At 35.7% G+C, this 27430-nt stretch overlaps 1 protein-coding gene across 7 annotated transcripts in view; it reads left to right on the top strand.

Annotated features, from left to right (window-relative positions):
- Positions 1-27430, top strand: part of DCLK1 (doublecortin like kinase 1) — a 415491-nt gene that overhangs the window by 192265 nt on the left and 195796 nt on the right. For all 7 annotated transcript variants that reach the window (XM_007495323.3, XM_007495321.3, XM_007495322.3 and 4 more), the window contains exon 4: positions 22404-22503. In XM_007495323.3, the coding sequence (XP_007495385.1) occupies positions 22404-22503 (100 nt within the window). The remainder of the gene's footprint in view (positions 1-22403; positions 22504-27430) is intronic.

Raw genomic sequence — 27430 nt, 5'->3', positions numbered from 1 at the left:
AGGACATAGAGAGCAGTATACTGCAAGGAATTGCAGTATAGAAGATAGTGTGGAATTGAACTGGTTGACCAAGAGGTTGCCTCCTTCTCTTATCCATGAAGACATGAAAGATTACACCTGAAGGAATTATTTATGCCTTTTCTAGGTTATAACTGGGTTCTATGACAAATTAGAGATTTTTTTAAAAAGCCAAAAAGTAATTTTTCATACAATGTGTTTCTCCAGTGGTTTCCTTGTTTCTCTTTCCTTAAGAATTCATTGATTTCAGGATCTCCCTAGTAAGCAAACTTCTTTCACCAATGATGGGCACTTTTTCTGCAATTTTAAGTCTTACAGAGAGTTGCCTGGAGTACTGGGAGGATGACTTACCCAAGGACACACTGCTAGTTTGCCAACTTGAATATGCAATACAATGCCTTCCCATATTCCTTCCCACTCTGAACTTTTCCACCTGCTAGTAGGCTTCCCTTCAGACTTTGTGTCTTCATACTGTCCTAAAACACCATGTTCACAGGACATATAATACAAATTATAGGGCTAAATATTAGTCTTTAGTCACTTGGTGAGAAAACTTAGCGTTTTTTTATAACATTGCTTCTTTTGAGAGATGTACTCCCAGTTTCAAACAGTTTAAAGATGAACTTCTTGTACTAAAGTTATTGATGAATTCTTAGTACTGGCCATGTCTCTACAGAGATACAATTATGTTTTCAACCTAGAATTAATGATAAAGTCTCAAATTCTTCATATAGATTTTTCATTGCAATACATACAAAATTTAAGATTGTTCTCAAATCCCATGTTCAGAATTCACTCTTTTCTTGAAGTCAAGTCTCTTCTAGCCCTTATGGCAGAGTATTCAAGAATTTAAAAAAAATAAGAAGTATGGATTACCCCTAGTGTAGGTAACCATGAGAGCTGATGTCAATGGATAGAGTGACAGAAGAAATGAAAAGTAAAATCAAAGGAGACTGGGCTTCAATGGACCTTAAATATCATGCAGCCCAAGTCCTGATTTGATCATCAAAGCAAAAGTTAATGCAATTGTTTTGCCCCCGTCTGCTGATATTCAGTATCCTCAGAGTATTCCTAGCCATGGGGTTACTCAAATAACTGGCAAGTTGAACTCTACTCACTAAATTAAAATAGTTTAGAGATATAAAAGGAAGAAGGAAAGGAATACAGAAATACAAAAGAATCTATACTAGCTCCTATGTAATATAATTTTAATAATAACCATAAATATATGAAAAAGAAAATTATTCCTAGAAAAACTAGAAAAAATAATAATAACTGAAATTTATGTATAGAGCCATAGTAGCCAATTTTGTTGCATTTGTCATCAGTGATCACATTTAATCCTCATAACAACTGTGTGCTATAGGTACTACAGTTATTGGTAAGTTCTATTTTTGGAGCCAGTAGACCTTGGTTCAAATTCTGACTCTAGCAATTAATTCTTGTGGAACCTCGATCAAACCATTTCATCATTCTGGCCCTCAGTGTTTCGTCTGTGAAAAAGTGGCAGTTGGACTAAATGGCATCTGGGCCATTCATTTGGCTGGCAACTGAAATTTAGAAAGATTTTAACTTTCTCTGATATCATTATCATTATCTAATTATCATTATCTAATATCTAGATAATGATAATTATCTAATTATCATTAGAGGCAAGAGTCAAATCCAAATCTCCTTGACTATAAACCTGTATTCTTTGTATTCTACCATCTTTCTACTCCACTTTAAAACCTCCCAGGCTTGACATGACCCAAGAGAGTCTCTTATGTAACTATCAGAAGAGAGTAAAAGAGCCATACTGGAGGCTGCTATTCTGACCAATAGAAAGAGGAGAGAGGCAAAAAAGAGAGAGAGCTGAATTCTAAACTCACTGGAAGGAAAGAGACCAAGCCAAAGTGACCCCAGGAATCCTTTGTCTTGTGTGAATTTAATACAAATTATACCCCCTTATCCCATTTGGAAACCCATTTTTGATGTGACTCTCTGACTCTCAGAAGAGGCTGGTCCCAAGTCCTGCATGACTCCTGGCATTCAGAAGACTGTGCTCTGACCTGGACTGAGGTCAAGTCTGTCCAACTAGAGGTACAGAAGGAGTGGCATCATTGACTTTATAAGAGAGGGGACAGAGGAGGCATTTGTTCTCTTTTGAGCTAGGAACTCTTTCCAACAGAGCACAGTAGTGTGGTGAATTAGTAGACAGATTTCTAACAGAGACCTAGAGAGATGAAGTGATTTGTTATTCACACAGACAGGTAATGGCATATATGGGAGTAGAAACCAGGCATCTGGACTCCCAGCTCAATTATCTTTTCATCAAACCATGCTGCCTAATAGGAGAAGATAAGTACAGAGAAGACAAAAGTTTCTTCCCCCACACCAAAAGTTCTCTCCCTCTTTACCTTTACCTTTTGCTTTTCCTGACTTCTTTCAATTCTATGTTAAATATCACCTTCTGCAAGTTTCCCCCATCTCACTTAATGCTAGTGCCCTCCCTCTGAGGCTACCTCCAATTTATTCTCTTTATATCATTTTGTACCTGGTTGCTCACGTAGTTCTCCATCATTAGAATGTCAGCTCCTTAAAAACAAGCAGGGGTGGCTATTACTATTCTTTGTAGCATTAGCACATTGCCTGGCGCATAATAAAAACTCAATAAATTCTTGTTGACAGACTGACCCACAGACTGAATTAAACTTTGAGTTAATTTGAGTGGCAAACTGTGGAGTGAGTACTGTCTGTATCATTTTATTTTCACTAAATGATTTTTGTCATGTTGAACTTATGACAAAATTTCTAAAAGGTAGCTTAGCATTATCATTCCTTTTTTTAGCAAGTAAAGAGCTTATGTTGGTTAATGCCCAGTGCCAAGATCATGAATGAGACTTTATATTTGGCCCCATAGCCTTGGCCTCCCATTTGCAGAGTATCAACTTCTAGACTTAATGAACTAGAAGACACATTGAAATCTTCCTTTTCAGCCTCTACCTTCTAGCAAAAGTGAGCCTAAACTAACAACTCAGTTATCATCTCCTATTCTTTGAGAAATTAATTGCAAGAAACACCATGGGTTCCTAGTAAATACTTGAATAAATCCTATTCTAATGTTTTGTCAGATAACCTGAATGCTCAAAGGTTATGCCTGCAGAACTCAGGCTCTGAGAGATTCTGACAAATTGTAAAGGATTCTGAAAATTACTATCTTGGTTATTCAAGGACCATCTTGGTTAGCACTAGACCACTAGGTGAATTTTTTTGGTCATAGAAATCCTCAGAACAATTTCAGGGGGAAAAAAAAAGAAAACTTAAATATGTTAATGATAAATGATCAAAGTAACATGTGTGTATATATATTATTTCGTTAGTGTAGATTTCCTGCTTGTTTGTCCTTTTCTAAGCATTTTTCCTCCTAACTTGGGCATTAACCCATCAACATTTGATTTATGTTACTATGCATTCCTGCTATCTGTCCCACAGAGATTTAATCCTTGTCCCTTCTGAAGGGTATTTCACACCTTCTTTGATGGGTTATTTCAGTTTTTTAAACACTTTCCCTTTCTTTCCCCTCTTTCTCTGCCCCTCCCTTGCTGTATTCCCTATCCCCCAAATTTTTCCTTCCATATACTAAGGTGATTTCCTCTTCTATTCTCTCTGGGAATGAATTGGTAATAATGATTTTCCAAGAAAGTATTAAATTATCTTTTTGGTGGTTAAAATGACTATATATTCCAGAGAAAAAACTGTTGGAATCATCTTTCACATCAGTGTATTTATTTGAAATTTTTTGTTATATATGAGTTTAGAACAACGACCAATATGAAATTGTGTTTTGCATGATAATAGAAAAATGAAGAAATAAAATAGAATGACCATATGCTTTAGCCTAGAAATCCCACTGCCAGACACACATCCCTTGATTATCAATGATAAAAAGAAAATTCCTATATAAACTAAAATATCTCTAGGAGCACTTTTTTTGTAGAAGCAAAGAACTAGGAACAAAGTAGATACCAAATAATTGGGGAATGGCTAAACAATTTGTGACACATGCGTGGCCTCTAAGGTCACATTCAGCTCTAAATGTTTGATTGTATACTGGGCTTTTAAAAGCCTTGAATGTGATGGATGCTAAAAATGCTAAAAAGAGTAGAAAGGCTTATAGAAAGTGGTGCAAAGACAAGTAAGCAGAACCAAGAAAACTATATATATATATATATATATATATATATATAACTACAACCATATAAATAGAAGGAAAAGGACAATTAAAACTGAATTATTTTAAATGATAATCACATAGCTTGGCCCCAAAGAAAGGACTATAGCAATGTAGAAGTGAGGAGACCATGAGCAATTAGACTGCCTGTATAATGTTAGACCTACCTCTCAGGATTGTTGTGAGGATAAAACGAGATAATGAGATAATATTTATAAAGTACTTTGCAAACTTTACAGTATTATATAGAAGCTAGCCATTATTATTTATGTTACCTGGCAGTAGATGTCCGTGTTACTTAGCTGAACTTTTTCCCCTCACTTTTAAATTTATATTTTCTTATAGAAGATGACTCTAGAACAGGCAAAGGGAAGGAATTCATTGAAAAATTTAGGTGACATAGAAACAAGAGTCAACATTTTTAAAATTAACTTCTTTCCTTTTTATATACTTGTAACCTCTTAATTTTTCCAAATGTAATCTATGCAGATTACAAATAAGTAAATTAAACTCTGGAAATGGCATGGTGTGGTAAAGTTTGTGAAGCTGTTCTTGATTTTTCAGAAATGTAGATAGCAAACAAAACCAAGGAAAAGACTGTATTGGGGGCTATTGCTGGCGCCATCTATAGATTCTTATAGTTTGCACATTCTTTATAATGTTCCCTTCCCCTCTTACAAAATGGTTGCTTTTGAAATTCTTATAATATTCCTGTCAGTGAAAATGGCTCCTTTTTTCCCCATCCTTTTCAAGCCTGTATTATAAATTCTCAGAAACTGACACTTTGCTGAATTTTTCTTTTGAATGTCTAATTCATTAATTTGTATCCACCCCCTCTTTGTCTAAATTTAATCCTTTTCCAAAAGCACTGCAAAGAAAAGGAGCCATAATCATCCTTGATTGTTTCCATTTACCTACTTAGAATTATGCCCCAAAGAAATTTGCCAATTTTTTAAAAGTTATTTCTGATAGGAAATATTTTAACTCTCTGGTACTTTAGTGAATGCTGACACGCAGATATTCAGGTGGTACAATAAATAAAACATTGTGTTTGGAGTCAGATAGACTTTATTTCAATTGTGCCTCAGCTACTTACTAGCCATATGACTGAGCAGCAAATTATTTAACATTTATGGGCCTCAGTTTCCTCATTTATTAAATGAGGAAGTTGGATTCCATGGCTTGTAAGGCCCTCTTTTGCTCTAAATCTACCACAAATCTTAGTGGGTTGTTTTTGGTTTTGTTTTTAAACTTTGAAGATGCCTAGAATATTAAAGAATTGAGATTTTCCCTGATGCCATGGGTTTGAATAAGCATATTTTCTTTTTTTTTTTTTGCTGGAAGACCTTGATAATTATATGGCGTATCTCTTACATTTGCTATGTTTTATGGCTTTAAAAGTTTATAAAGTCACTTTTCTTTGTATGTCCTGTTTCTCCGATAAGACAGAAACTATCTTAAAAGTCGAGGATTATATCAGCAAAGAGGATTCTCCCTCGTTCTCAGCTCTTCAAGCTCTGGTCCCTTCCTCCCTTCAGTTACATATAGCCCTCAGTACTATTATGCCACCTATCTTTCAGGCCACTGGGTAGTCAAAAAGAAGGAAAGAGTAAAATGGTGATAATCAACTTTAAAATAACCTCAACTGGGTTTTAGACCACAGCTTCAGGGCTTCTGCCTGCCTACCACTGGATTCTGACTGCAGAGGGCGCTCAATAACATTGTTAATTGGCAAGAAAAAAAACTAGGAGGTGGAAGATAGAGAATTGGATGATAATAATGAGATCATTTTTTTCTTTTTTCCCCCCAAGTTCTCAGATTTTTAAATGTGAGCATTGACAGTTTTTTAATAGAACAAGCCATGTTTTTCATTTGATCTCTAAAATCTACCAGGATTTAAAGTCAAGGAAAAATAAAAACACCATTTAGCACGTTATTAAAAATCCATCTCTGTTTCAGTTAAGCAACAAGCAACTAAATTTTGAAACTTTCTTCTTATCTTTTCATTTAAGGTGAAATAAAGATATTCTTTGGGTTTTGCCTTTGGGGAAAATTGGGGATGGAGGGAACAAATAGGAACAGATTATAACAATGATTTCCTTATATTTACGTTTTTATGTGTGAAATGTGTCCACCATAGAACAATTCTCTTGATAACTAGGAGAACTCATGAGAAAACATTTCTGGAGCTCAGTAAATATTTTTGACAGTTCTTGTATCTGGACACTAAAGGGCAGTATAACACTGGAAATGAAACCAGAAAAGAGGAAAAGAGAATCAGTTTATCCCTGCAAAACTCATGGTTGCACTAGAAAGTATTTTATTACCTCGGATATCATACATGATTTTTACATTGGTTAATACCCTAATAGGAACAAATACCAGGATACACAGTCTTTGTTACAGAACTTAACATTAAAATCCCTGCTTCCAATTGATGTTTGCCTGATAAGAAAATAGAAATTTAACTATAAATATCCATCAATTGGTTCTGTGGTTGTCATTGTTAAAAAATATATTAAATTGATGTTCTATGATAATTCCTTCTTATATCTCATTTCTTTTACAACCAACAACCCTATGATTGATGTGGACAAATTAATTGGTATCAAGGGGAAACATTTAGTCATCTAGTTGTCAGGATTTCTGAAAGGAATTGTTGATTTTCTGGCTGTATGAACAAATGGCTTGTATTGTTTTTATATTTATTATTGCTAGTTCTTAGAACATAACTGATAAATTTCTAGTATAGGCAGAGATCATTTTATACATATTTGTATACATGAAATATTATAATTATATATTATATTATAATTCTATTTTACATGTATAATATATCTGAGTAGAGTTCAACATTGGGCTTATGTCAAACCAAATGGGATGATTGATGTGAAACACTGTGTGCATCATAAAATACTATATATAAATGCCACTTATCATTAACATTATCTTTCAGAACAGTGTGTACCAGAACTAGAACTGTATAGTGTTCAGTGCATATAGTTGGTTCTCAGTGTTCATTGATAACATCTCCTCAACTTCTCTCTATGCTCTTTTCTGCTCTTTTTCAAAAATGATAACTATGCCAGTAAGTCTCTCATCCCTATCCATCTGGACCATTATGATGCCTTCCTAACACACCTTTATATCTCTAGTGTCTCCCCACTCTTGTCCGTACTTCCATACTGTTGTCAGATTTATTTCCCAGAACGTCACTCCTTTGCTTAAGAATCTCATTATTGCTTATCAAATAATGTTCAAACTCCTTTGTTTGGAGTTTTGACTGTCTACATTCTGGTGCCATGTATGGTTTCTATTCCACATTTTGTGATCTAGTTTAATTGAACCCTTTTGCCCTCAGATATGTCATATATTTTATCCTGGGCCTTTGTTGAAATGATTTCCTCTGCCTGCAGAGACCTCCTATCCTTTTTTACCATTTGAATTTCTGCCTGCCTTATAATGACTATCTCAAATGCCATTTTGCCCTTATATTCTCCCCTGATCTCCAAGTGGTGACAACTTCCCCTCAGACCTCATATGGCATTTTGTTTTATATGTATCTGTCCTATAATATCATTCATTATGTAGTCAATGGATCTCATTTCTTGTTAAGTTCCATGAGGACTAGGACTGTCTTACCTAAATTTATTTCTCCTCATGTGTACCTAATACATTGATTTGCACATTTGTTGTTGCCAAGTCATTTTTCAGTCATGTCTGACTTTTTGTGACTCCATTTGAGATTTTCTTGGCAGAGATACTGGAGTAGTTTACCATTTTCTTCTTTGGCTTGTTTGACAGATGAAGAAATTGAGGCAAGCAGGGTTAAGTGATTTGCCTGGGATCACCCAGTTAGGAAGTATCTAAGGCCATATTTGAACTCAGAAAGATGTTTTCATTAACTTTAGACCCACCACTCTATCCATAATGCCACTTAGTATATTATTGTACCTTAGTAAATGTTTGTTGAATTAATTCTGACCTTTTGTATGGTATGTAGATAGTAAGCTGGCTTTAGAGAGTTGGGAAGACCTGAGTTCACATTCTAGCCAATAGATATCCTGGCTAGGTGACTTTGGGAAAATTTCTCAGTCTCTTAGTACCCCAGGCAAATTTCTCAGATCATGACTTGTGGCACAATTGCCTATCTTCTTTGGTAGAAAGAATTTCCACATCAGGAATTCTTTTCACCAATTAAGCCATTGGTCTAGACCAAAAATACAAAGAAAAAAATAAGGTAAGCAAGCAACTATAGACTCAAAATTACTTCAGAGAAAGAATTGTAAAGGCTACCACAAAAATAAAGAGATAGACTGTTTAAACAAAAACATTTTGGGTCAGTGGATTGAAAGCCAGGCTTAACAGGAGGTCTTGGGTTCGAATGGGACCTCACACTTTTCCTAGCTGTGTGGTGCTGGACAAGTCACTTAACCCTCATTGCCTACCCTTTATGCTCTGCTGCCTTGGAACTAATATACAATGTTGATTCTAAGATGGAAGGTGAGAGATTTTTTTTAAATGTATCTACTCAACTTTAATCATATTAGATCTTCAAAAATAATGGAATAATATGATTGTTGAAAATGAAATTTCACAATAGCTGAATCATTTTAGTAACTGAATAGCACTCAATGGTAAGAGCAAAGAAATAGAGCCAAGTGTAGAATGCATTTGGAGATAAAGGCCTCCCTGTCCAAATGAGTAAATTAAATTTTGGCAGAAAGATGCAGCATATATATGCCAAGTTTTAACTGGAAGCAAATTATAATGACCAGGTTACTAATTGAGCAAAAAAGGGAGGCAGATGATAAATGTGGTCACCTGCCTAAACTGCTCACTGGTTTTTTTACAACCACATTGGAGGCTTGCTAAGGGGGGAAAAGGAATGCTTTCTGTGGGAAGAACATCTGAGAGTAGGATTGTGTTGTTCAGGTCCTAGAACTGTTAATATTAAGCAAGAGAAATGGCATTTTCCTTTCCAGAACATGGGACTAGGTGGACAATTTTTATAAGCCTTTCCCCATTACAGTTGCCTTTTTTGTGACATTCTACAGAAATGCACAATGAACATAACCTTTAAGCAGGGGAGAGCATAGTAATTCAGAGACTACAGGACCAAAGACACTTGGTATAGATACAGGAGCCTTATAGAGTCTAAAACAAAGCCTTCCCTACAGAAACATGTTCTTTTTTTTTCATTTGTAGAGGGCACTCTTGTAAAGGAAATGCCATTGGAAAAGGCACTGCTAGAAACCTCGAACAGCTTGGTGATGTAATTGTCACCATGGAGATCTCATTCCAACAGGAGGGAATGAATTCCACGCAGCCCTGCTTTAGAAATGTGTCAATAGCAGATGCCTTTATTGCCTTTGTCTGACTCTACACTCTGGCAGAGAAACTTGAGCCGGAAGCAAAGGCGAAAGGAAGTACATATTTGTCAGTAGTGATTTTTTTTTTGTAAGCAGCTTAGTCTCTTGGGATAAATGTGTGTAATGACTGATTAATGAAATAGGTAAGAATAAAGATTTTCACCAAGACAATTAGGAAAATGGATATTCTTTCCCTGGGTAAGAGGAAAACATTCAACTTGCTTTTTCTTTAAATTCCTCATTTTAGAAAAAGATTCTTCCTATTATATCTATTATATTTGATAAAGAAAGTGACTGGTGATTGCAATTTTTATTTTATATGAAAAAACATTACATATATAAATACGTGGCATATTATATATCTGTCTATAGATAGAAGATAGATAGATAGATAGATAGATAGATAGATAGATAGATAGATAGATAGATAGATAGATAGATAGATATCATTGTACTAAGCCTGAGCACCAGAGAAAACAAATCTCATACTGGTTGTTTACTAGTGATGGTATTCATATGACCCTCCAGCAAGTTTCTTACCTCTTTGTATCTCAGTTTCCTCATCTATAAAATGGAGTTACTGTACTAGATGAACTCCAAGGTCCCTTTCATCTTTAAATCTGGTAATACTCTATGAAATACAATGAATGGATTTTTATTGTTAAATTTTTACATAATTATCCACGGGTTTAGAAAGATTTGAAAGATAATAAAATGGGAGTGGGGAATAGCCTGATTGAGTGTAAATACTAATTTTGATTAGAGGCACTGGGTTCAAATTCCAGCAGGGCTGCCATATTTTTGTGCTCTCCAGAAAACCACTTGATCACTGTAGGCTTTAGCTTCCTCATTTATAAGTTAAGAAAGTTGACCTAACTTGCTTCTCAAGTCCTTATGGCTCCAAATTTATAATCCTGTGATCCTATGAAAATGACATTAAAATTCAATTCATGTCAGCAAACATTTATTAAGCATCAAGCATCTTCTCAACATAGTATGAGAGGCACCTGGGATCTAAAGACAAAAATAAAAATCTTTGCCCTCAAGGAACTTGCCTTCTATTAGGATGTTATAGTATATACATAAATTATGAGACAAATGAGGAAGATTTTTTTAAAAAGAAATTATTTAGGAGATCCAGGAAGGGATTCCAGGGTTTTGAAGGAAGATAAAACATTCTGAGAAAAGGAGATAAGCAGGAGTACATTCCCAGCAGCTTATTAGAATGTACGGGAACCAGGTATAGAGCACTAAGCTACGGGAATGATTATTAGTTAGAATTTTTGAAGGAGAATGATATGAAATAAGAAAGGTAAATGAGAGCCTAATTTTGGAGGCTCTTAAATGCTAGGCCAAGATTATATTTTAATCTTGTAGGTAGTTGGAAGCCACTGGAAGAATTTAAGTAATGAGAAAAGGCATACTAAAAATAAAGTTGTTAACTTGAGACTTCCTCAGTAACATTTCATGGTTTCCCACTTCCATTTGTAGTGTAGCACCATGTTTTCCAATTGGAAGACCTTAGAGGATCTCAAGAATGCTGATGAAAATTGCTAAGTCGGTACCATTTCCTGTGAAATGGTTTAAGCAATTTATAAACTGGATGCTACCATCATAAGGAAAAGGGTCTTGCAACCTACTTAACAATTCCATTTTAATAGATAGCTAATGGAAATTAGAGAAATGAACTTGGTGATGGTACCTTCCTCCAAAGTACCTCATATCCAAATATAGGTAGGAGCATCAGGACCCTGGAAACCCTTCAAATCAAATCTCATGGAGAATTGTGATTGCCAGCCAAGATCTTATCACCAAGTGACACTGATCAAATCCCAACATGATTAGCTTAGAAGAACTGTAGAATCCATAGAATCATAGAGTACAACTCCATTTTTATGAGAAATTTGAGGCTTAGGGAAACTAAAGAATTTGCCCAAGATCACAGACAAGTAGTAAACATAAAAGATGGTATTAGCAAAGCAACTACCTTTGTTTCAGGTTCTGTTAAAAACTGAATCCTGCTGTGCCAAAGAGGTATATTGTACTATTAATTGTTTGTTTTATTGTATCCAAAACAGACATTTAGTATACACTGTATTTGTAAACAGTTACAAGTTTAGGTAGAAATCAATGACAATTGTGTCAAAAGGAATATTTTCTACTTCTAAAGCAATAGCACCAGAAAATAAACATTATTATTATTGTCTTGCCATAACTCTGTGATTACAGAAGTAATCTGTAAGTATTTTGTAGTTGTTGTTTTTTTAATCTGGTGGGCTGGTCATTTTTAGATTTGCTTTTTGTTTTATTTTTGATAAAAAAAAATATTTCCCATTCAAACATTTTGGAAGGTGATTTGGAACTATGCATGACTCTACTTAACCTTCTGACTCAGTGATATCACTATTAAGTCAGAAATAAAGGGGAAGGACCCACAGATTCAAAAATAAAGTAAGATTTTTGTGTTTGTAGCAAGGACCTGAAAACAAACTGGTTATGCATATATTGAGAGATGACTGAATAAATAATATTATATGTGTAGTGGAATGTTATTGTGTCATAAGAAATAACAAAAAGGACACATTTAGTGAAACTAGGGAAAGTAGGACCAGATGAACAACTCATATACTCAACTACCATAATTTAAAGGAAAACTATTTTGAAAAGTTTAAAGAATTCTGATCATGGGAGTGATCAGTCTTGACTGATGCTGAAACATCCTTTCAGAGAGATGATGGACTAGAAATAAAGAACGGAGTGTGCATTTTCAAACGCATCCAAAGTGTGATTTTGTTTTTTACTTAACTACACTTATTGGTTATGATGAAGTGTTTTTATTTCATTGGGTGGAGAATAGTTGTTGGAGTGATGAGTAGGTAGCAAAAGTGATTCAAAAAAAGAGGGAAAAAGTCAATCAACTATGAAACATTAACAAAATACCTAGAGAGAGCAGAAATAAGTTCAGAAAGGATCAGAGACAAACATAGCCATATTGGTATAATTGTGTTAAGTTCCATATATTCTGAAAAAAATAAGGCATGTATAGCAGATTTCCATTCTCATATACAATTCTTTTTTCTGTTCTTTGTATATGGAAACACTCATGTTTGTTGATTTTAATTAGCTTCATGGAAAAGAAATAAAGAATACTTCCTGACTATTGATTAGAAGGTTGATTGAGGCTGTAAAATGATAGGGCTCTGGTCACTTCAGATCTAGCAGAGAAGTCAGCTGTCTAAGGCATGATATATTGCCTGGCAAATTTTCATATAATCAGTTTGTCTTAACTGAGGTAATGCACAAAGCTATAATTCACTTGATTTCTATTCTTTACTATGGCCATGTTACCCTTCCTCTACTCCCTCCCCATCGCCCACTGCCTGCATGCTTCTGTCCAGACATTAATCAGTCAGTAAATATTACATGTCTGCTAGACACAGAGCACTGTACTATGGGGGCAAAGAAGGAACAGGGTTTCAAAGATATGTAATCCATGCACACTGATTCCATGAGAAGCTTCTAATTTGGGGGAGATGGGGACGGAATGCATTTACCCATTGAAGAGCACTTTGTATATGCAGAAACTTAGGGAAAGCTTCCTGTAGAAAGTGAGATTTTAGTTGAGACATAAAGGAAGTCAGGGAAGTAAGTCATCTGAGAGTGTTTCAGGGATAAGGAACAACCAGAAAAATTGCCTGGAGCCCAGGATGCCAGTGTCACTGGACCAAAGAATATATGTTTGGAAGTCAGGTCTAAGAAGATTGGAAAGTAGGAGGGAGCTAAGTTAGGAGGGACTTTGAATGCTAAATAGAGCACTTTGTATTTGCTCCTGAAAGTAATAGAAAACCACTAGAGTTTATGGAGTAGAAGATGAACATGATAGAACCTGTGCTGTAGGAATAGTCACTTTGGTGGCTGAATAGAAAATGAATTGAAGAGGGAAGAATTGAGGCAGGCTGGCTCACCAGCAGGCTGTTAAAGTAATCTAGGCATGAGGTGATGAGGGCCTGAACTAGAGTGGTGGTAATATCAGAGGAGCAAAGGAGGCATATTCTCAAGAGATGTCACAGAGGCGAAATCAGCAGGTCTTGGTAACACCTAGATATGAAGGGTGAGGAATCTAAGGTTTGTGAGCCTGAGGGACTGGAAGGATGGTGTTGCCCTCTACAATAATAGAGAAGGTAGGAGGCATGATGGATCTAGGAAGAAAAATATTAAGTTCTGTTTTGGATGCATTGAGTTTAAGATGTCTACTGGACATCCAGTTTGGAGTGTCTGAAAGACAATTGGAGATGCAAGTTGGAGATCAGTCGAGAGAATGGGGCAGGAAAGGTAGATTTGAAAATCATCAGCATATAGAAGGTAATTAAATCCATAGGAGTTGATGAGAACACCAAGTCTCGAAGGCTTAATGGAAGAGGAGAAATTTGAGCTGGGTCTAGAAGAATGGAGACAGTTTAATATTTAATATGTTTTTCTGCATTTGTTGGAGTGTATGTGGAGAGGGGAGGGGCATGACCTAAGGGGTGTTTATGTTTGGATCATAATCATTAGCCCAGTCAACTTGGAGGAGAGGGTCTGGAAAAGAGTTTGAAGAAAATATGGTTGGAAGAATAGGTTACAATAAGATTGTGGACTGCCTAGAATGCCTGATAATGAGCTTGAATTTTATTCTGTAGAGGGGAAAATGGGATTTACTAAGCACTAGTATATTAAAATGAAAATACTGTTGCAAGAAATATCAACTAGAAAGTATGTATTGGAAAGAATTAGAAGACATATTAGGGGCCTTGTACCAGGGGACTTTAAGGTGATAAGAATTGGATATGATTTGAATATGAAAATGAATGGGGAAGATTAAATTCAAGATAATGTTATTCAGGACTTGGGAATGGGGATAAAGTAGAATAGAGAAGACTGTATTTTTTTTTAATCTAGATGTCTAAAAATGATGACTTCCTTTATAGATATAAGAATCCAGGAAAAGTGGCTAATGCAAAGAAATTTAGATATGGTGATAGAATATACAGATGGAAATATTAAGCAGGAAAATAGGTCTAGAGATTAAGAAGACAAGGTGCCTGGAAAGCAGCTTCAAGAATGTAATTAAAGCCCAGAGATCAGGAGTTTTCTGATGGGTAGAAGTTACCAAGGGAAGAATAAAAACCCCAAGAATGAACATTGGCCAATGTCAATACACAGGAATGAAAGAAGAAAGAGAAGATATTCAACGCGACCAAGACGGATAGATTGGAAGACAAAGAGAAATTGAATGTATCTCTAAGATCAAGGGAAAGGAACATTGCAAGCACAAGAGTGAAATTTCTAAAGCAGGTCAACTTTTTAAGAGACAAGAAGCCCTTTTACATTCTTAAAATGTGCTTTCCACACATACTTTCAAAGGATTGCAGATAGATTTCATGGCAATTTAAAATATACTCATGTCTACATTTTATTATTTTTCTTGTTGTCCTTGGGCCAAATAGAACTAGCATTTTGTGAGCTGGAGTTCATATTTGTGGGGGAGGTCTCTGGTAAATCACTAGTCTTGTCTCACTCTGTCCCTGTACATACAGATAATAGGAACTTTTTTTCTTTAAGCAAAATTTGAGTATCTTTTGTTCTTATATCACCTACATTTCCCCCCTCCCAAAGAGCTTCCCTCCTGGAGAGCCTATTCAATTTAACAAAGAATAGTTTTTAAAATAAAAAACCCTTTCTTCCATCTTAGAATCAATACTGTGTATTGGTTCCAAGACAGAAGACTGGTAAGGAGTAAACAATAGGGGGTAAGTGACTTGCACACAGTCATACAGCTAGGAAGTATCTGAGGCTGTATTTGAACCCTGGACCTCCTGTCTCTAGTCCTGGCTTTCTGTTCCCTGAGCCCTACCAGCCTCCATCGAAATTTTTCAAAAGAAATAAAAAGAAAGAGAAAACAACAACCATAGCAACACACATGTGCGTGTGTGCATGCGCACGCACGCACGCGCGCGCGCGCACACACACACACACACACTATAAAGAAGTTTAAGGAGGTGAGATTAGGAACAACTTCTAAAGTCAGCTCAGGTCTAGGTATTCAGTTCTTTCCATGCTAATAGAAAGCAAAGTCAAATGACAGCACGGAATCAGTAAAAGCATTTAATGGGAACATAAATAGAAACATAAAACAATGGAAACAATCTCAGCACCCACTTTTCTTTCCAGCATAGCCCCGGAAGGAAGCTTCCCCCTTCCCGATTCATGCCTGTGACTAGGGAAACAGGGTAAAGTCTCTGTAGCCTAGCTGCCTAGGACACTCCTCCATGGAGCCCAGATGTCTACTTTATGAGTCAGGATTTAGAGATCGTCATTTACTCCCACTTGCTCTTAGCCACCCACTAATGTTAGCTCCCAGGCATCACTCCACCCCCAAGAGCCTCCCTCCACAGCTTCTATATCACACTGGCAGACCTGACCAATTTTTGCACCTTTCCTGGCTTACAACATGCTCCTTATGGTTTGGCCCACAGCCTACTTCTCCCTAGTGCATCCTGACCTCCATGCCTACATGGCTTGTTGCCCTGTCCACCAGATGGCTAAAATTCTCCTCCCTCTCTCCTCCATCTTCCCTTGTAACATTCCCAGTCCTTTCACTTCTACATCTCAGGAGATTTTAAAATCCTCGTCTACCTACTGTCAGGGCAGATTTTAGAGGCCTTGTGGGAAATGTAACTCCTATTTGGACAAATTAATATTTGTATTGTTGTAGATATTCAATTCTTCCCTGCTAATAGTAGCCAAAGACATACTAGGAAGGAATTAGGTTTGTCCTAATCTAGCCCTTCTTACATTCAAGTTGTAGAATTCCATAAAATATACCAAAGAATAATGATTTTTTTCTAGAAGATCCTCACTGTAGTGCATATTGCATGAACTAGGACCTTGAAAGAGGGCAATGATGATCTCGTATAGCCTTTAGCCATTGGCCCATTATTATCAAGCATTAATCATATAATCCACCTTAGAAGGCAGAGAAATCCTGGATCTACGAAAGAGATGAGGGGTGAGGTAGAAAAAGATGTAAGGAGGAAGGAAATGGAAGAATATCAGTAGCAAGCTTTGGAGGGACTAGAAAATAACTGCCAAATAGAAGTAACTAAATAGGCTTTGGACAATAAGATGAGAAGTGATTGAGGAAGGGAGGGATAAGCACTCTAAGCCTGAACCCAATGCCAAGGCTAGGGTATCAATTCTTTGTCTTTACTAAGCTTTTGGTTACTGAACCCTTAGAGGCTACAACTAGTTTTTCTTTATATCTCCATGGTACCTAGTAAATTGTGATGCACCTAGTAAATGTTCAGTAAATATTATCACCTGGTGGGTCAACAATGTCATTAACCCTGGGGAGGTCAAGAAGGATGAGTAACTGAATCTGGCCACATGGAAATAATTCTTGAACTTCCAGATTAGTACAATACAAAAAAAACCCATCATAATACAATAAAAATTGTTGAATATTCACCCACTGTATGTAGAAAGGTTGGGGAGATACATAGCTTAGCTAAGACACAGATATCAGTCTAGTAAGGAACTAAGGCAACCCAGATAGTTATTATAAATATATTAGCACCAAAAAGCAATGTGTTTTGTGCTGTGGACGGGTAAGTAGGTACAGAAGTCCTTGAGAAAAGTTGGCAAGTGAGAATAATTTGGAGGGACCTTTCCCCTGAAGGCATTCTCTTTTCCCTGCAAGTTTGAGTTTAGAACTTTAAAGCACTCAGAGACATTTTGGTGCTACATTTAAAGCCCCAGCTGCTACTTCTAATTCAAAAAAAGTGTGATTGGTGACAAGATGATGAGGGCTTGGTTTCCCAGACCTAGCTTCTTCTATCTTGCCACTCCCTGTAACCCCCAAATAAATATACAAGCCTTTCCTGTGCCTAGGCATGAGGATTTCTAGTTCTCTCCTTCACTATTGGCTCCAGACACACTCAGGCTCCAAGCTGTCCTTTCTGTTTTTACTGAGCAGTTCACACTGGCTAATTCATTGTGAAAGTTGTTGAATCAAATTGATGTTCAGAGGGGAGCTTAAGCCTATCCAGCCTTCCATGTAGTCCTTTTGTTAAATAATTATCCATCTCCATCAATTTTCTTCATTTTTTGCCATCTCAGACTTTCCAAACTCTACCAAAACTTCTAAACTACCTTCTCCTCCACCAAAAAACAAAAACAAAAAAAAACAGTCCAAGTTGACCACCTAGCACATACACTAGTTGTCAAAAACTGAGATGTCTGGCCACCTTATCCAAATTAAAATCTTTTCTGTTCACATCGGAGAGCCCCCTTCTGCTCAAACCTGACATCTTTCGTCTTCTTTCCCCACCAGCCCCCAGTGCCTCTAAGGGCTTCTTGCACCTGACACCGATGAAGCTGACATTTCATTAAAATGATAGGTCAGGTACCCTATCATTCCACAGAATCACTAATGGCCCAGAAGATTCTTTACCAAATAGCACATTTTATTTTAAAAATAATAATTTGCCAATGCAGCATTTTGGGAAAATGTCAGACTTAATCAGCATTAGACATGATATAGGAATTCAAAGGTAGAATACATAATAATCTTACCTAAAGTACAACTTCTTGGATTGACTGCCCAATAGGATTTCTCAAACAGAATTTGAGTCATCCACATCAGCAAAGAAGCATCAATTAAGGTGCAGAGAATAGTCCCAACTAAGCACTACACTGAAATCAAACTCATTAAAATAACAAGCTTCTGATTACCCATAACCATCCACTGGTGTTTCTTAGATAACCAAACAGTGACTTAAGAAAAGTTCTTAATCTTTATTGTCAACAAAACACTTTATATATGTTATATCACTTGATTTGAAGAGGCTTTATAGCCAACCAGTGCATTATTTGATTAAATGGGATTCAGGGAAGAACTGATGATTGAGATGCACAGATAATTCTTAAATCTATGCTTAGCCATGTTTTTAAAACTTTTCTTAGAACAAGGCTTTTTCTGGAGCAAATAATTTGGGAATGAGCTAATCACTAACAATAACCAATTTAGCAAATGTGTTTTTTTCCCAAATGTGAAAAAGAAGCAAAGTACTAGATAACTCACAAACCAAGAAATTTATGTTAACATCCGAGAGGTAGATAAGATTTTTTTGGATCTCAAAATGATGTCATCATACATCATTGCTCTGGAAAATGACAATCTTCAGATTTATATATATATAACATACCCCAAGGAGAACAAAGAGAGAAAAATATACAAGAATATTTGTAGCAATGATGTTAGTAATGGCAAAGAACTGGAAACCAAAAAAGAGTATTTATGAGTTGGGAAATTGGTGAAAAAGTTATATGTTGATGTAATGAAGTAAAGAATATCTCAAAAGTAGCATAGTTTTAATTTATTGACTTGTTAGAATAATTTTAATTTATAAAAAACTATCAAAGCCTTGAACTTTACTAAGATTTGAGGGGTGCCTTGTATTATGGTACTTTAAGAAATGACTAAAAAAAGGAATAGTTTCAAAGAAAACTAGGATAGGATGTATGAACTGATGCAGAGTGAAGTGAACAGACAATATTGTAAAGAAAAGCAACTTGGATAAATTTAAGAACAGTGTTCACGCCAATAACTAGCTATGTATGATGCAAGAAGACCAAAGATAAAGTATACTACCCACCTCCTATCAGAAGTGACAGACTCAAGGTACTGAGTGAGTTAAACATTTTCAGACATTGAGAATATGGTAATTTATTTTACTTGACTACACATATATGTTGCAAGGGTATAATTTTTCATTCTCTTAATTAGGGGAGGGAAAGTTAGGAGAGAGAATAGGACAGTGCTATGATTACCCCCCCCCAAAAAAAAAGAAAGTAAAAAAAAGAGTCATTGAAGTTTTAAAAATACACAGAAGAAAACAGAAGGAAGGCCAAAACAAAATACAAATAAGCAGGACAGCTTTGAAAGTTTCAAGTTAAATTTATTATTTACATAAAAGAAAAAAGCAAATTGGATGTTAGAGATTATCTGAATTATGTTCAGCCCTCCTTTCTTTTATACTTTGTGGAAATGCTCATTTTATTTAGTTCAAAAGGCCAGAAGAAAAAAAATTTATTTTCACTAAAGAAAAATAAACTCTCTATAAACATAAACCAGCCAAATTCTTCAGTGCTATTCTTAAATATTCAAGAACTTCCATTTATATTACAACTTGTTCCAGTTTTTAAAAACCATTTATGTCAAGAAAGTTTTTTACATTTGATTTGTATTTTTTCTTGGGGTAATTTAATTTCTTTGTTCAATTTTCTTCTCCATGAAAATGGAGAAAAACTGGTTAAAGCCTCCTTAGAAACTTGTATTATATCAATTTTGGATCATTTGTGATTAGCATAAAACAAATACAAATTTGGCTTTGATCTAGTTAGAATTTGATTTAAAATTTTTTTAATGTAAGATGTTTTCTCATCCACAAAATGAGGGAATTTAACTATACTCAATATCTCTTAAGATCCATTCATTTCTAGATTCAGGATACTATCGTCTACTAGTTATGTTGAAAAGCATATTCTTTGCAGAAAATGGCATTTCTTTTTTCATTAATTAAACCATCTTCACATTAGTAACTTTGGAAATGTACTTTAACTGAATTAATATGAATGATTTAATTGTTTATTATTATTAAAGTATTATCAGAAATCTTTAAATATTTTTGGGAATATTTTGAACAGTTGCTTATGGCCTTCATGCTATATGAGGCAGAACAGTATGTTGGTTCCTTCTACTTCCAATTAAGTCTCTCATGCTCTTCCCATATTGCCATCAAGTCAGTGCCTCCAAGTTGGGCTCAAGAAGAGACAAATATATAAAACTTTGCATGTACACTACAGGTAAAGCTACAGCTGAAGGAATGACCACAAGTTGAAAATTTATCACCCACTAAAGGCTTGACTGCCTAAATGTTGAGGGAAATGATCTTAAATCAGGAAATATGGTACAGTGGAAAGAGCATTGGAGTCAAAGGATCTGGGTTCAAATCCTGCCTCTGGTTTTTTTACTGCCTCAATCAACTTGAAAAAAATCCCCTAAACTCCTTGACCCTTGGCTTCCTTCATCTGTAAAATGAGAGGGTTCCAACTCTAAGGTTACAAACCTGTAATTTTCTAAAGGATCATCAGTCTGATAACTGAAGGCATTCATTGATAATGTGTGAAAAAGATGACCTTGAGAGATAACAAGAAGAGAACCACCAACACTCCCAGAATCATGTATTTTCAGTATTTATATTATAGGGAATGCAATTATTACACATAATCTCTAAAGACAGTATCATCTCATTTTTGAACTGTGTGACCTTGGAATATAGAGGTGAAAGGGACCTTTGGTTGTTGTTCAGGCACCTCAGTCTTGTCAGACTCTTCATGACCCCATTTGGAGTTTTCTTGACAAAGATACATGAGATAGTTTTTTTTTTAATTTTCCAGTGAGGAAAATGAAGCAAACAGGGTTAAGTGACTTGTTCAGGGTAATATAGTAAGTATCTGAGGCCATATTTGAATTCATATCTTCCTGACTCCAGGACTGACAGCTACTCTATCTGCTTAGCCAAATAAGGGAAAGGACCTTAGAGACCACTTATTCCAGATCTCTCATTTTACAGGTGAATAAAAATCAGAGGTCCAGCAGGTCAAAGTGACTTTAAGATAACTAGATTATAAGCAGCATGTGAACCCAGGTCCTTTGACTCTAAAACAATGAATAAAAATTCATTAATCATCTCTTGTGTGCCTGATGATATGCTAGCTGCTGGTGATACAAAGAGAATAATGATGAAGTCCTTGTCCATAAGGAACATTCAATTCTATTATGTGAAATGAAATTATTTTTGCTTAACTATAACTATTTCCCCTAAATGAGTTACCCATCCCTAACTTTTTGGAACTTATGGAATGGATTTTCTCCTTAGATATTTGATCCTCAATTAAGATTATTTATAAGAATTTCTTGGAATGATAGTAACAACAAACCTGAAAGATTTGTTAGAACTTATACTTTTTTGAGTGTCTTAATTTAAAAGAAAAAATAAATATCTAATGATTAATTTTTAAAATGTTAAAGAAAAAAATTATACACTAGGAATTGTTTTCTGTTAAAATGTATCTCATTTGGTGGGTCTACAATACTTATGGACAAAGTATCTAATGTATTTTTCCATTAAAAATGTCTTGAAGTTGGTAACATGATCTGTCTATGTTATTCCTGTTAAAAGGTGTTTTTCCCCCAAAATGGAGATGTTCCATAAGGTAGACGTGCTAGTTCCAAAGGAGTTATCCATGGTGATCTGATCATCATGTGGATACTATTGAATAAACCACCAAAAAAAATTGTTGCTGAAACCATATGCTGACTTTTTACTGCTATCAAGGAGTATTACATTTAAAAGAGTGAAAGGAAACTCATTCCCCACATGTTGCATCTACTCCATTATGAAAACAAAGGGCTCTTACCTCATAGCCTATTGATACATCAAGTAATAAATGTGACAGTTTCTATATTCTATGGTTCTATAGCCCTTATTCACCTCTTCCTGCAGAACTGAAACGTAACATGTTCCTTACTCGTAACAGATGGTTTAAACACTCTTTTGAAATTTCTTTGCAGAGGAATCCCTGTTGATTTCATTAAAAGTGGAAAGGTTTTATGCAGATGTAGACTTGCAGGGATTTATTGTTATAATTATTATTATGAGTGATCCCATGCTGAGTGCCATGCTTTTTTCTTGTAGGTGATGTGCCTTCAGGATTTTTTTGGTGACGATGACATTTTTATTGCATGTGGACCAGAGAAGTTCCGTTACCAGGATGATTTCTTGCTAGATGAAAGTGGTAAGAAAAGAAAAAAAAAGTTCAAAACGGAGGGAAATTTGAGGCAGCTTTCCCAAATGTGCTGTGCTGGGCCAAGATTATGTCAACTCCAAAGCCTACCAAAATCAGTTTCAGATCCAAGACCAGCATGTCTTTTCCATCACTCTAATTTCTTTGATTTTTGATATAGAAAACAGATGAAAGGACTGGAAAATTTACAATGAGGTTAAAATGTTTAAAAGAATAAATGATTATTGGCTAATTCATATGAAATTCATAATAACTAAATTAATAATTATAGGAATGGTTATTACATTTCTAATTATATGATCTTTTCAATAAAGTTTAAATTTTGTGGGATTCATGATCACAAAACTACTGAATATATTTTCTTGGCTCAGCTTAGCCTCAATCAATTTCTGCATCAGCAAGGCTGGTTGGTTGTTTTATTCTCTTTATTCCACTAAATATCAGAGTCTGCATTTTGTTAGTCCCCTCTAGCTAGCATTAAAAGACAGAGATATGTCCCACACAAACAGAAACTGAACATTAAAACCAGCTAGCCACAGTAATTGTTGGTGAAAATGAGGGTTATGGGGAGGGTATGCCTCAAAAGATGAATAGGGAAAATTGTATCTGTTTTTAGTATGAATTGCTGATGATAAAATTGGTCTCAGAAACATACCTATCTAACAGGAGAGGCCATTGGGCAGGAGCAAGAAAAACCTTTTTTGGTAGCTTTGTTTATAATTTAATTAATGGTTACCATATTCCCATCAGGAAGGAATTAAATATCCACTCATAGTTAGGATTCCCTTTTTTTGAGTGTGCTTTTGAAGTAAAATGAGTGGGTACCTTTTTTCCCCTTAGGTGAACTCAAAAACAAATTTGGTGACCTATGTATGATAGAGTAGATGGAAAACGTCTGAGTGCTACATCAGTAATGGAAGAGGTTGAGGTGGGGGAAGTGGGGGGAGGTGAAAATGCCAGGAATGTAGCTTGAGAAGTTCTTTCTGTCTCACCAGAATTTGTCTTACATGTGTTTGCAGCCTAAGTGCACATTTCAGAGATTTAAACCTAATACAATTGTTTCATCATTTACAAATAAGTTAATGTTGGTTGGAAGGAAAGAACATAAGAAGGCTGGCTCCCTGGTTTTTTTACAATAACAAAATGCCTGTGAAAACTATATAGTATATGCAGTCAGTTCATTTAAACAAGTCACAACAAATGGTTATGGTTCCTGGGATAAATAATTTTCATTCCCAGCATTATCTGTAATGAAAGTTGCCCTTTGGGGTGAAAATTTCCATAAAGAGTAAGCACAGTCTGCATCTAGAGAAGTATCTTTCCCCTAAGGGATGAGAATGGGCTTCTCAGGTCATGTGGTACAAAAGGACATTGGGTTAAAATATGTGTGAGATAATAGCTGGAATTTGAGGAAGGCCACTCTGCCTTTCATTTTAGAGTATTTCTTCTGATGGACTGGACTAAGAGAGACCAGATATATTGCTGAAAGATAGGTTATGTCTGTGACTTTGTTAGAACCAACTCAGCCTGGACTATAATTCAGAGTAAAATCAAAGCCATTTTGTTTTTAGTCATTGCTTCTCACCCACCTTGCAACATATACATCAGTTTTAATGCCTCAGTGATATAACACACAGTTTTAGTCACGTTTCTTTATCTCTCCATCCATCCATCCATCCACACGCACATACTCATCATTCTACTTATCCTTCCAAATATCCTCTTGGTTGATTGTCTCTGATGATGTGCCAAATCATGCAAATGACATGCACAGGTATGCCACTGTTTGTTTGAAGCAGAACAGGAAGACGGGTTGAAACTTTAACCATTAAAATAAACAGAAGAGAACACCACATAAATAGCATATAAATTCAAGGCAGAACGCCTCATATGTGGAAAGTCATTGCAATTTTGATAGCTTTTTGGTAAGGGAGGCTGGTATAACAGAACTCAAGTTGGTCAAATATAAGCTATTGGAACAAGATAAAATAGTACAACAAAAACTCATTTATTTAGATTGGGTTAATATTTAGCTACACTGTATTGGCACCATATATATGAAATGCTTTCCCTCCAGAAGTTTCAAATCTAGGAAAGGGCAAACCTAGATGAACATTCACACTCATACATACATATGCCATCTTTCTTTATGGCTTGACTCCCATTAAAGGACCTTTGTCAGCTTTGTCCTGGTTTTCCTCTTGCATTCTTTTGTCACTCTCTATGCATTGCCAAGCAACTGTAAAATGGGAAATCTTCTTAGTGATAATGCCACAAGATAGCAAAAATGTATCAATAGGAAAGAAGCCTCCATCTCAATGAATTTATCCTGAGACTAAGCCTCTTTTTGATATAATTTTGACAATTTCCTTTCAGTTCTATAGCATGTTCTTATATTAATGTACTAAAATTTGAACCTGGTTCCCTTAGTGCTGGGAACATGATTTTGCCCAGATTAGTGGCCCTTGCTAAATGATATTTGTGTACTGAGGCTTCATTTGCCTTATTTCCACAGTAGCTTCCTAAAAGAAATCTCAATAGGGGGTGCAGACATCTTTAAAATTAATACTCCCACCCCTGCTCAGAACCACACTCAATTTAATGGCACCAAGATATGGCCTTTTGTAATAGCAGCAGTACTTTTATTTTATCTTTCAAAATTAATCCAACTCCCAGCATGTTCAGGATTAGCAATAATATATCCCCCTAATTACTGCTGTGGAAACTCATGGCAGACAGTCCTTAAGGTCTTCCTGGTGGGGAGTTTTGCCATTAGATATGTATATTTAATGTGGCTACAATGGGCTAGAAGCACATTAGAAACAACAAGAAGACTTCCCCTGCCTCTGTGTTTTCACAGAAAGCTTCTTTTTCTACTTTAAAATATAAATGATTTTAGTAGTCTCACATTAGTCAGCAAATGTTTCGCATCTACCAAATAGTTGGCACAATGCTAGGGAAAGAAAGGCAGAGACAAAGAGACTGACATGTTCTTTGCCCACTCGACCAACTGTCTAATTTTGAGTGATGAGATAGACAGCATGAGGAGAATGCCATTGGAGAGAGGATGATGATAATGATCATGTTTCTGTGTTGGTGATGAAGTGGCAACCTTGGGAATTGTCACCATTAGCAAGTGCCAGATTTTAGTTGAGAAACCTCCACTTGGCCACAAGGACTTGCAAATGGCTACGTAGTGATGTTCTTAAAAAAAAAAAAAAACTCTTACTTCTGCCTTGGAAACAATCCAAGGCAGAAGAGTGGTATGGGCTAGGCAATGGGGGTTAAGTGACTTGCACAGGGTAACTCAGCTAGTCTGAGGCCTGATTTGAACCTAGGTAGTTCCATCTCTCGGCCTGGCTCTCAATACACTGAGCTATCCAGCTGCCCCTTATGCAGTGATGTTCTGTAACATAACCCCCCTCTTCTTACTACCTACCCCATATTGAAAGTCATTGTTTGACCCTCTTTAACTTTCTTCAATTGCCTCCTCACTCTTCTGCCTAGACCACTCATGAATGCAACTTTTTCTCCTTTTTTTAAATTTTCCCTTGTTTCCGTGAATATTTTTTAAAGATTATCTCCTCAATAAAAAAAGAGGAAGAGAATTTATTGATACTTTCAGAGTACAAATTAAGCAGGTTAAATTTTTTCAGAAATATCTGGGGAACAAATAAAGGTGATTTCCCAAAGCAATAATCAAAACTGACCCAAAATATGTATATACCAATGGATTTTTTGAAAGTGAGAGCTAGTAGTTTATTTATAGACAGTACTTGTGGAACAGTTAAGACCTGAAATTGGAAACAAAGTACTTTCTGTGGGTGACATCTGCTTGAATCCAACCAGCAATATATTGATAAGGTAGCACTGAACAGATGGCTGTATTGAGCAGATATGTTTCAATAGAATATTTTGTGATAATTATTCAGAATCAGGCCAATGTCATAAGAAACTCTAGGTTAACTTATGGAAAGGAGGTTATCCTTAAGGAGGTCAGGCTTTACTAGTCAATGAAAATTATCCAGTAAAGTGGTAGAAATTGTACAATATATAATTGCAGAGTATAAAAATTTTGCCTCCAATGGGTATTTAGAATGACAAGAATTATACACCAAGAAGCTTGCTATACTTTATAAATGGTCATGACAATTCCCCATGCTGCAAATTTTAAAACTCCAAAATGTCTTCTAAAATTTAGCAAATAAACTCTGCTGGAAAGGTAGCATCAACACAGGCAGGATAGTTGCCAATCACTTCCCCCTCACAATACTGATCCATAAAAACTTAAGAGCCAAGTTTTTAATAGGTATTACCACAATACTTTTAATCTCCAAACCACATGGAATGAAAAGCTTTTAAGATAAAGACTTAGTGGAAGAACCTTTATCTTTATTAGCCAATCTCTTGATATTTTCTATTGAATAGAAAGGCACATACTTTAAATTTTCATCTTTGTGGGTTTGGAATTGCAATACACAACTGATTTTCACCTGGTAGCTGCTTCACTACATTCATCCAGATGTAGCTGCTGACTACATGTGTTTTAAGTTCCGTAATTAACAGAACATTTGACGCCAAGGTGATTATACCTCCTTTGCCAATTCAGTACAGAGTTGTGATTATTGAAGACTCTGGGCTTGGAGGTGAATGTCACTAATTCTCAAATTTTAACCTTTTCTTAACCTGAAAACTTTTTCAAGGGACCTCTCTGATAAGAAATGTATATGGTGGAGAGCAGGTAATATGGGTTCTTCCATAATTTCTACACTTTTTTAGAAAGACATCTGGATCTCTGAATCATACCTCTGTTAATAATATAAGATTCGACTTCATTTCAGCACAAAAACATTTATTAAATTCCTACTAAAAGTAAGGTACAGGGTTCAAGGAATGAAATGGGATGAATGCTCCATAC

This window comes from Monodelphis domestica, chromosome 4 (assembly GCF_027887165.1).
Source record: "Monodelphis domestica isolate mMonDom1 chromosome 4, mMonDom1.pri, whole genome shotgun sequence".
NCBI lineage: Eukaryota > Metazoa > Chordata > Mammalia > Didelphimorphia > Didelphidae > Monodelphis > Monodelphis domestica.
This window is presented reverse-complemented; position numbering and strand designations above follow the sequence as displayed.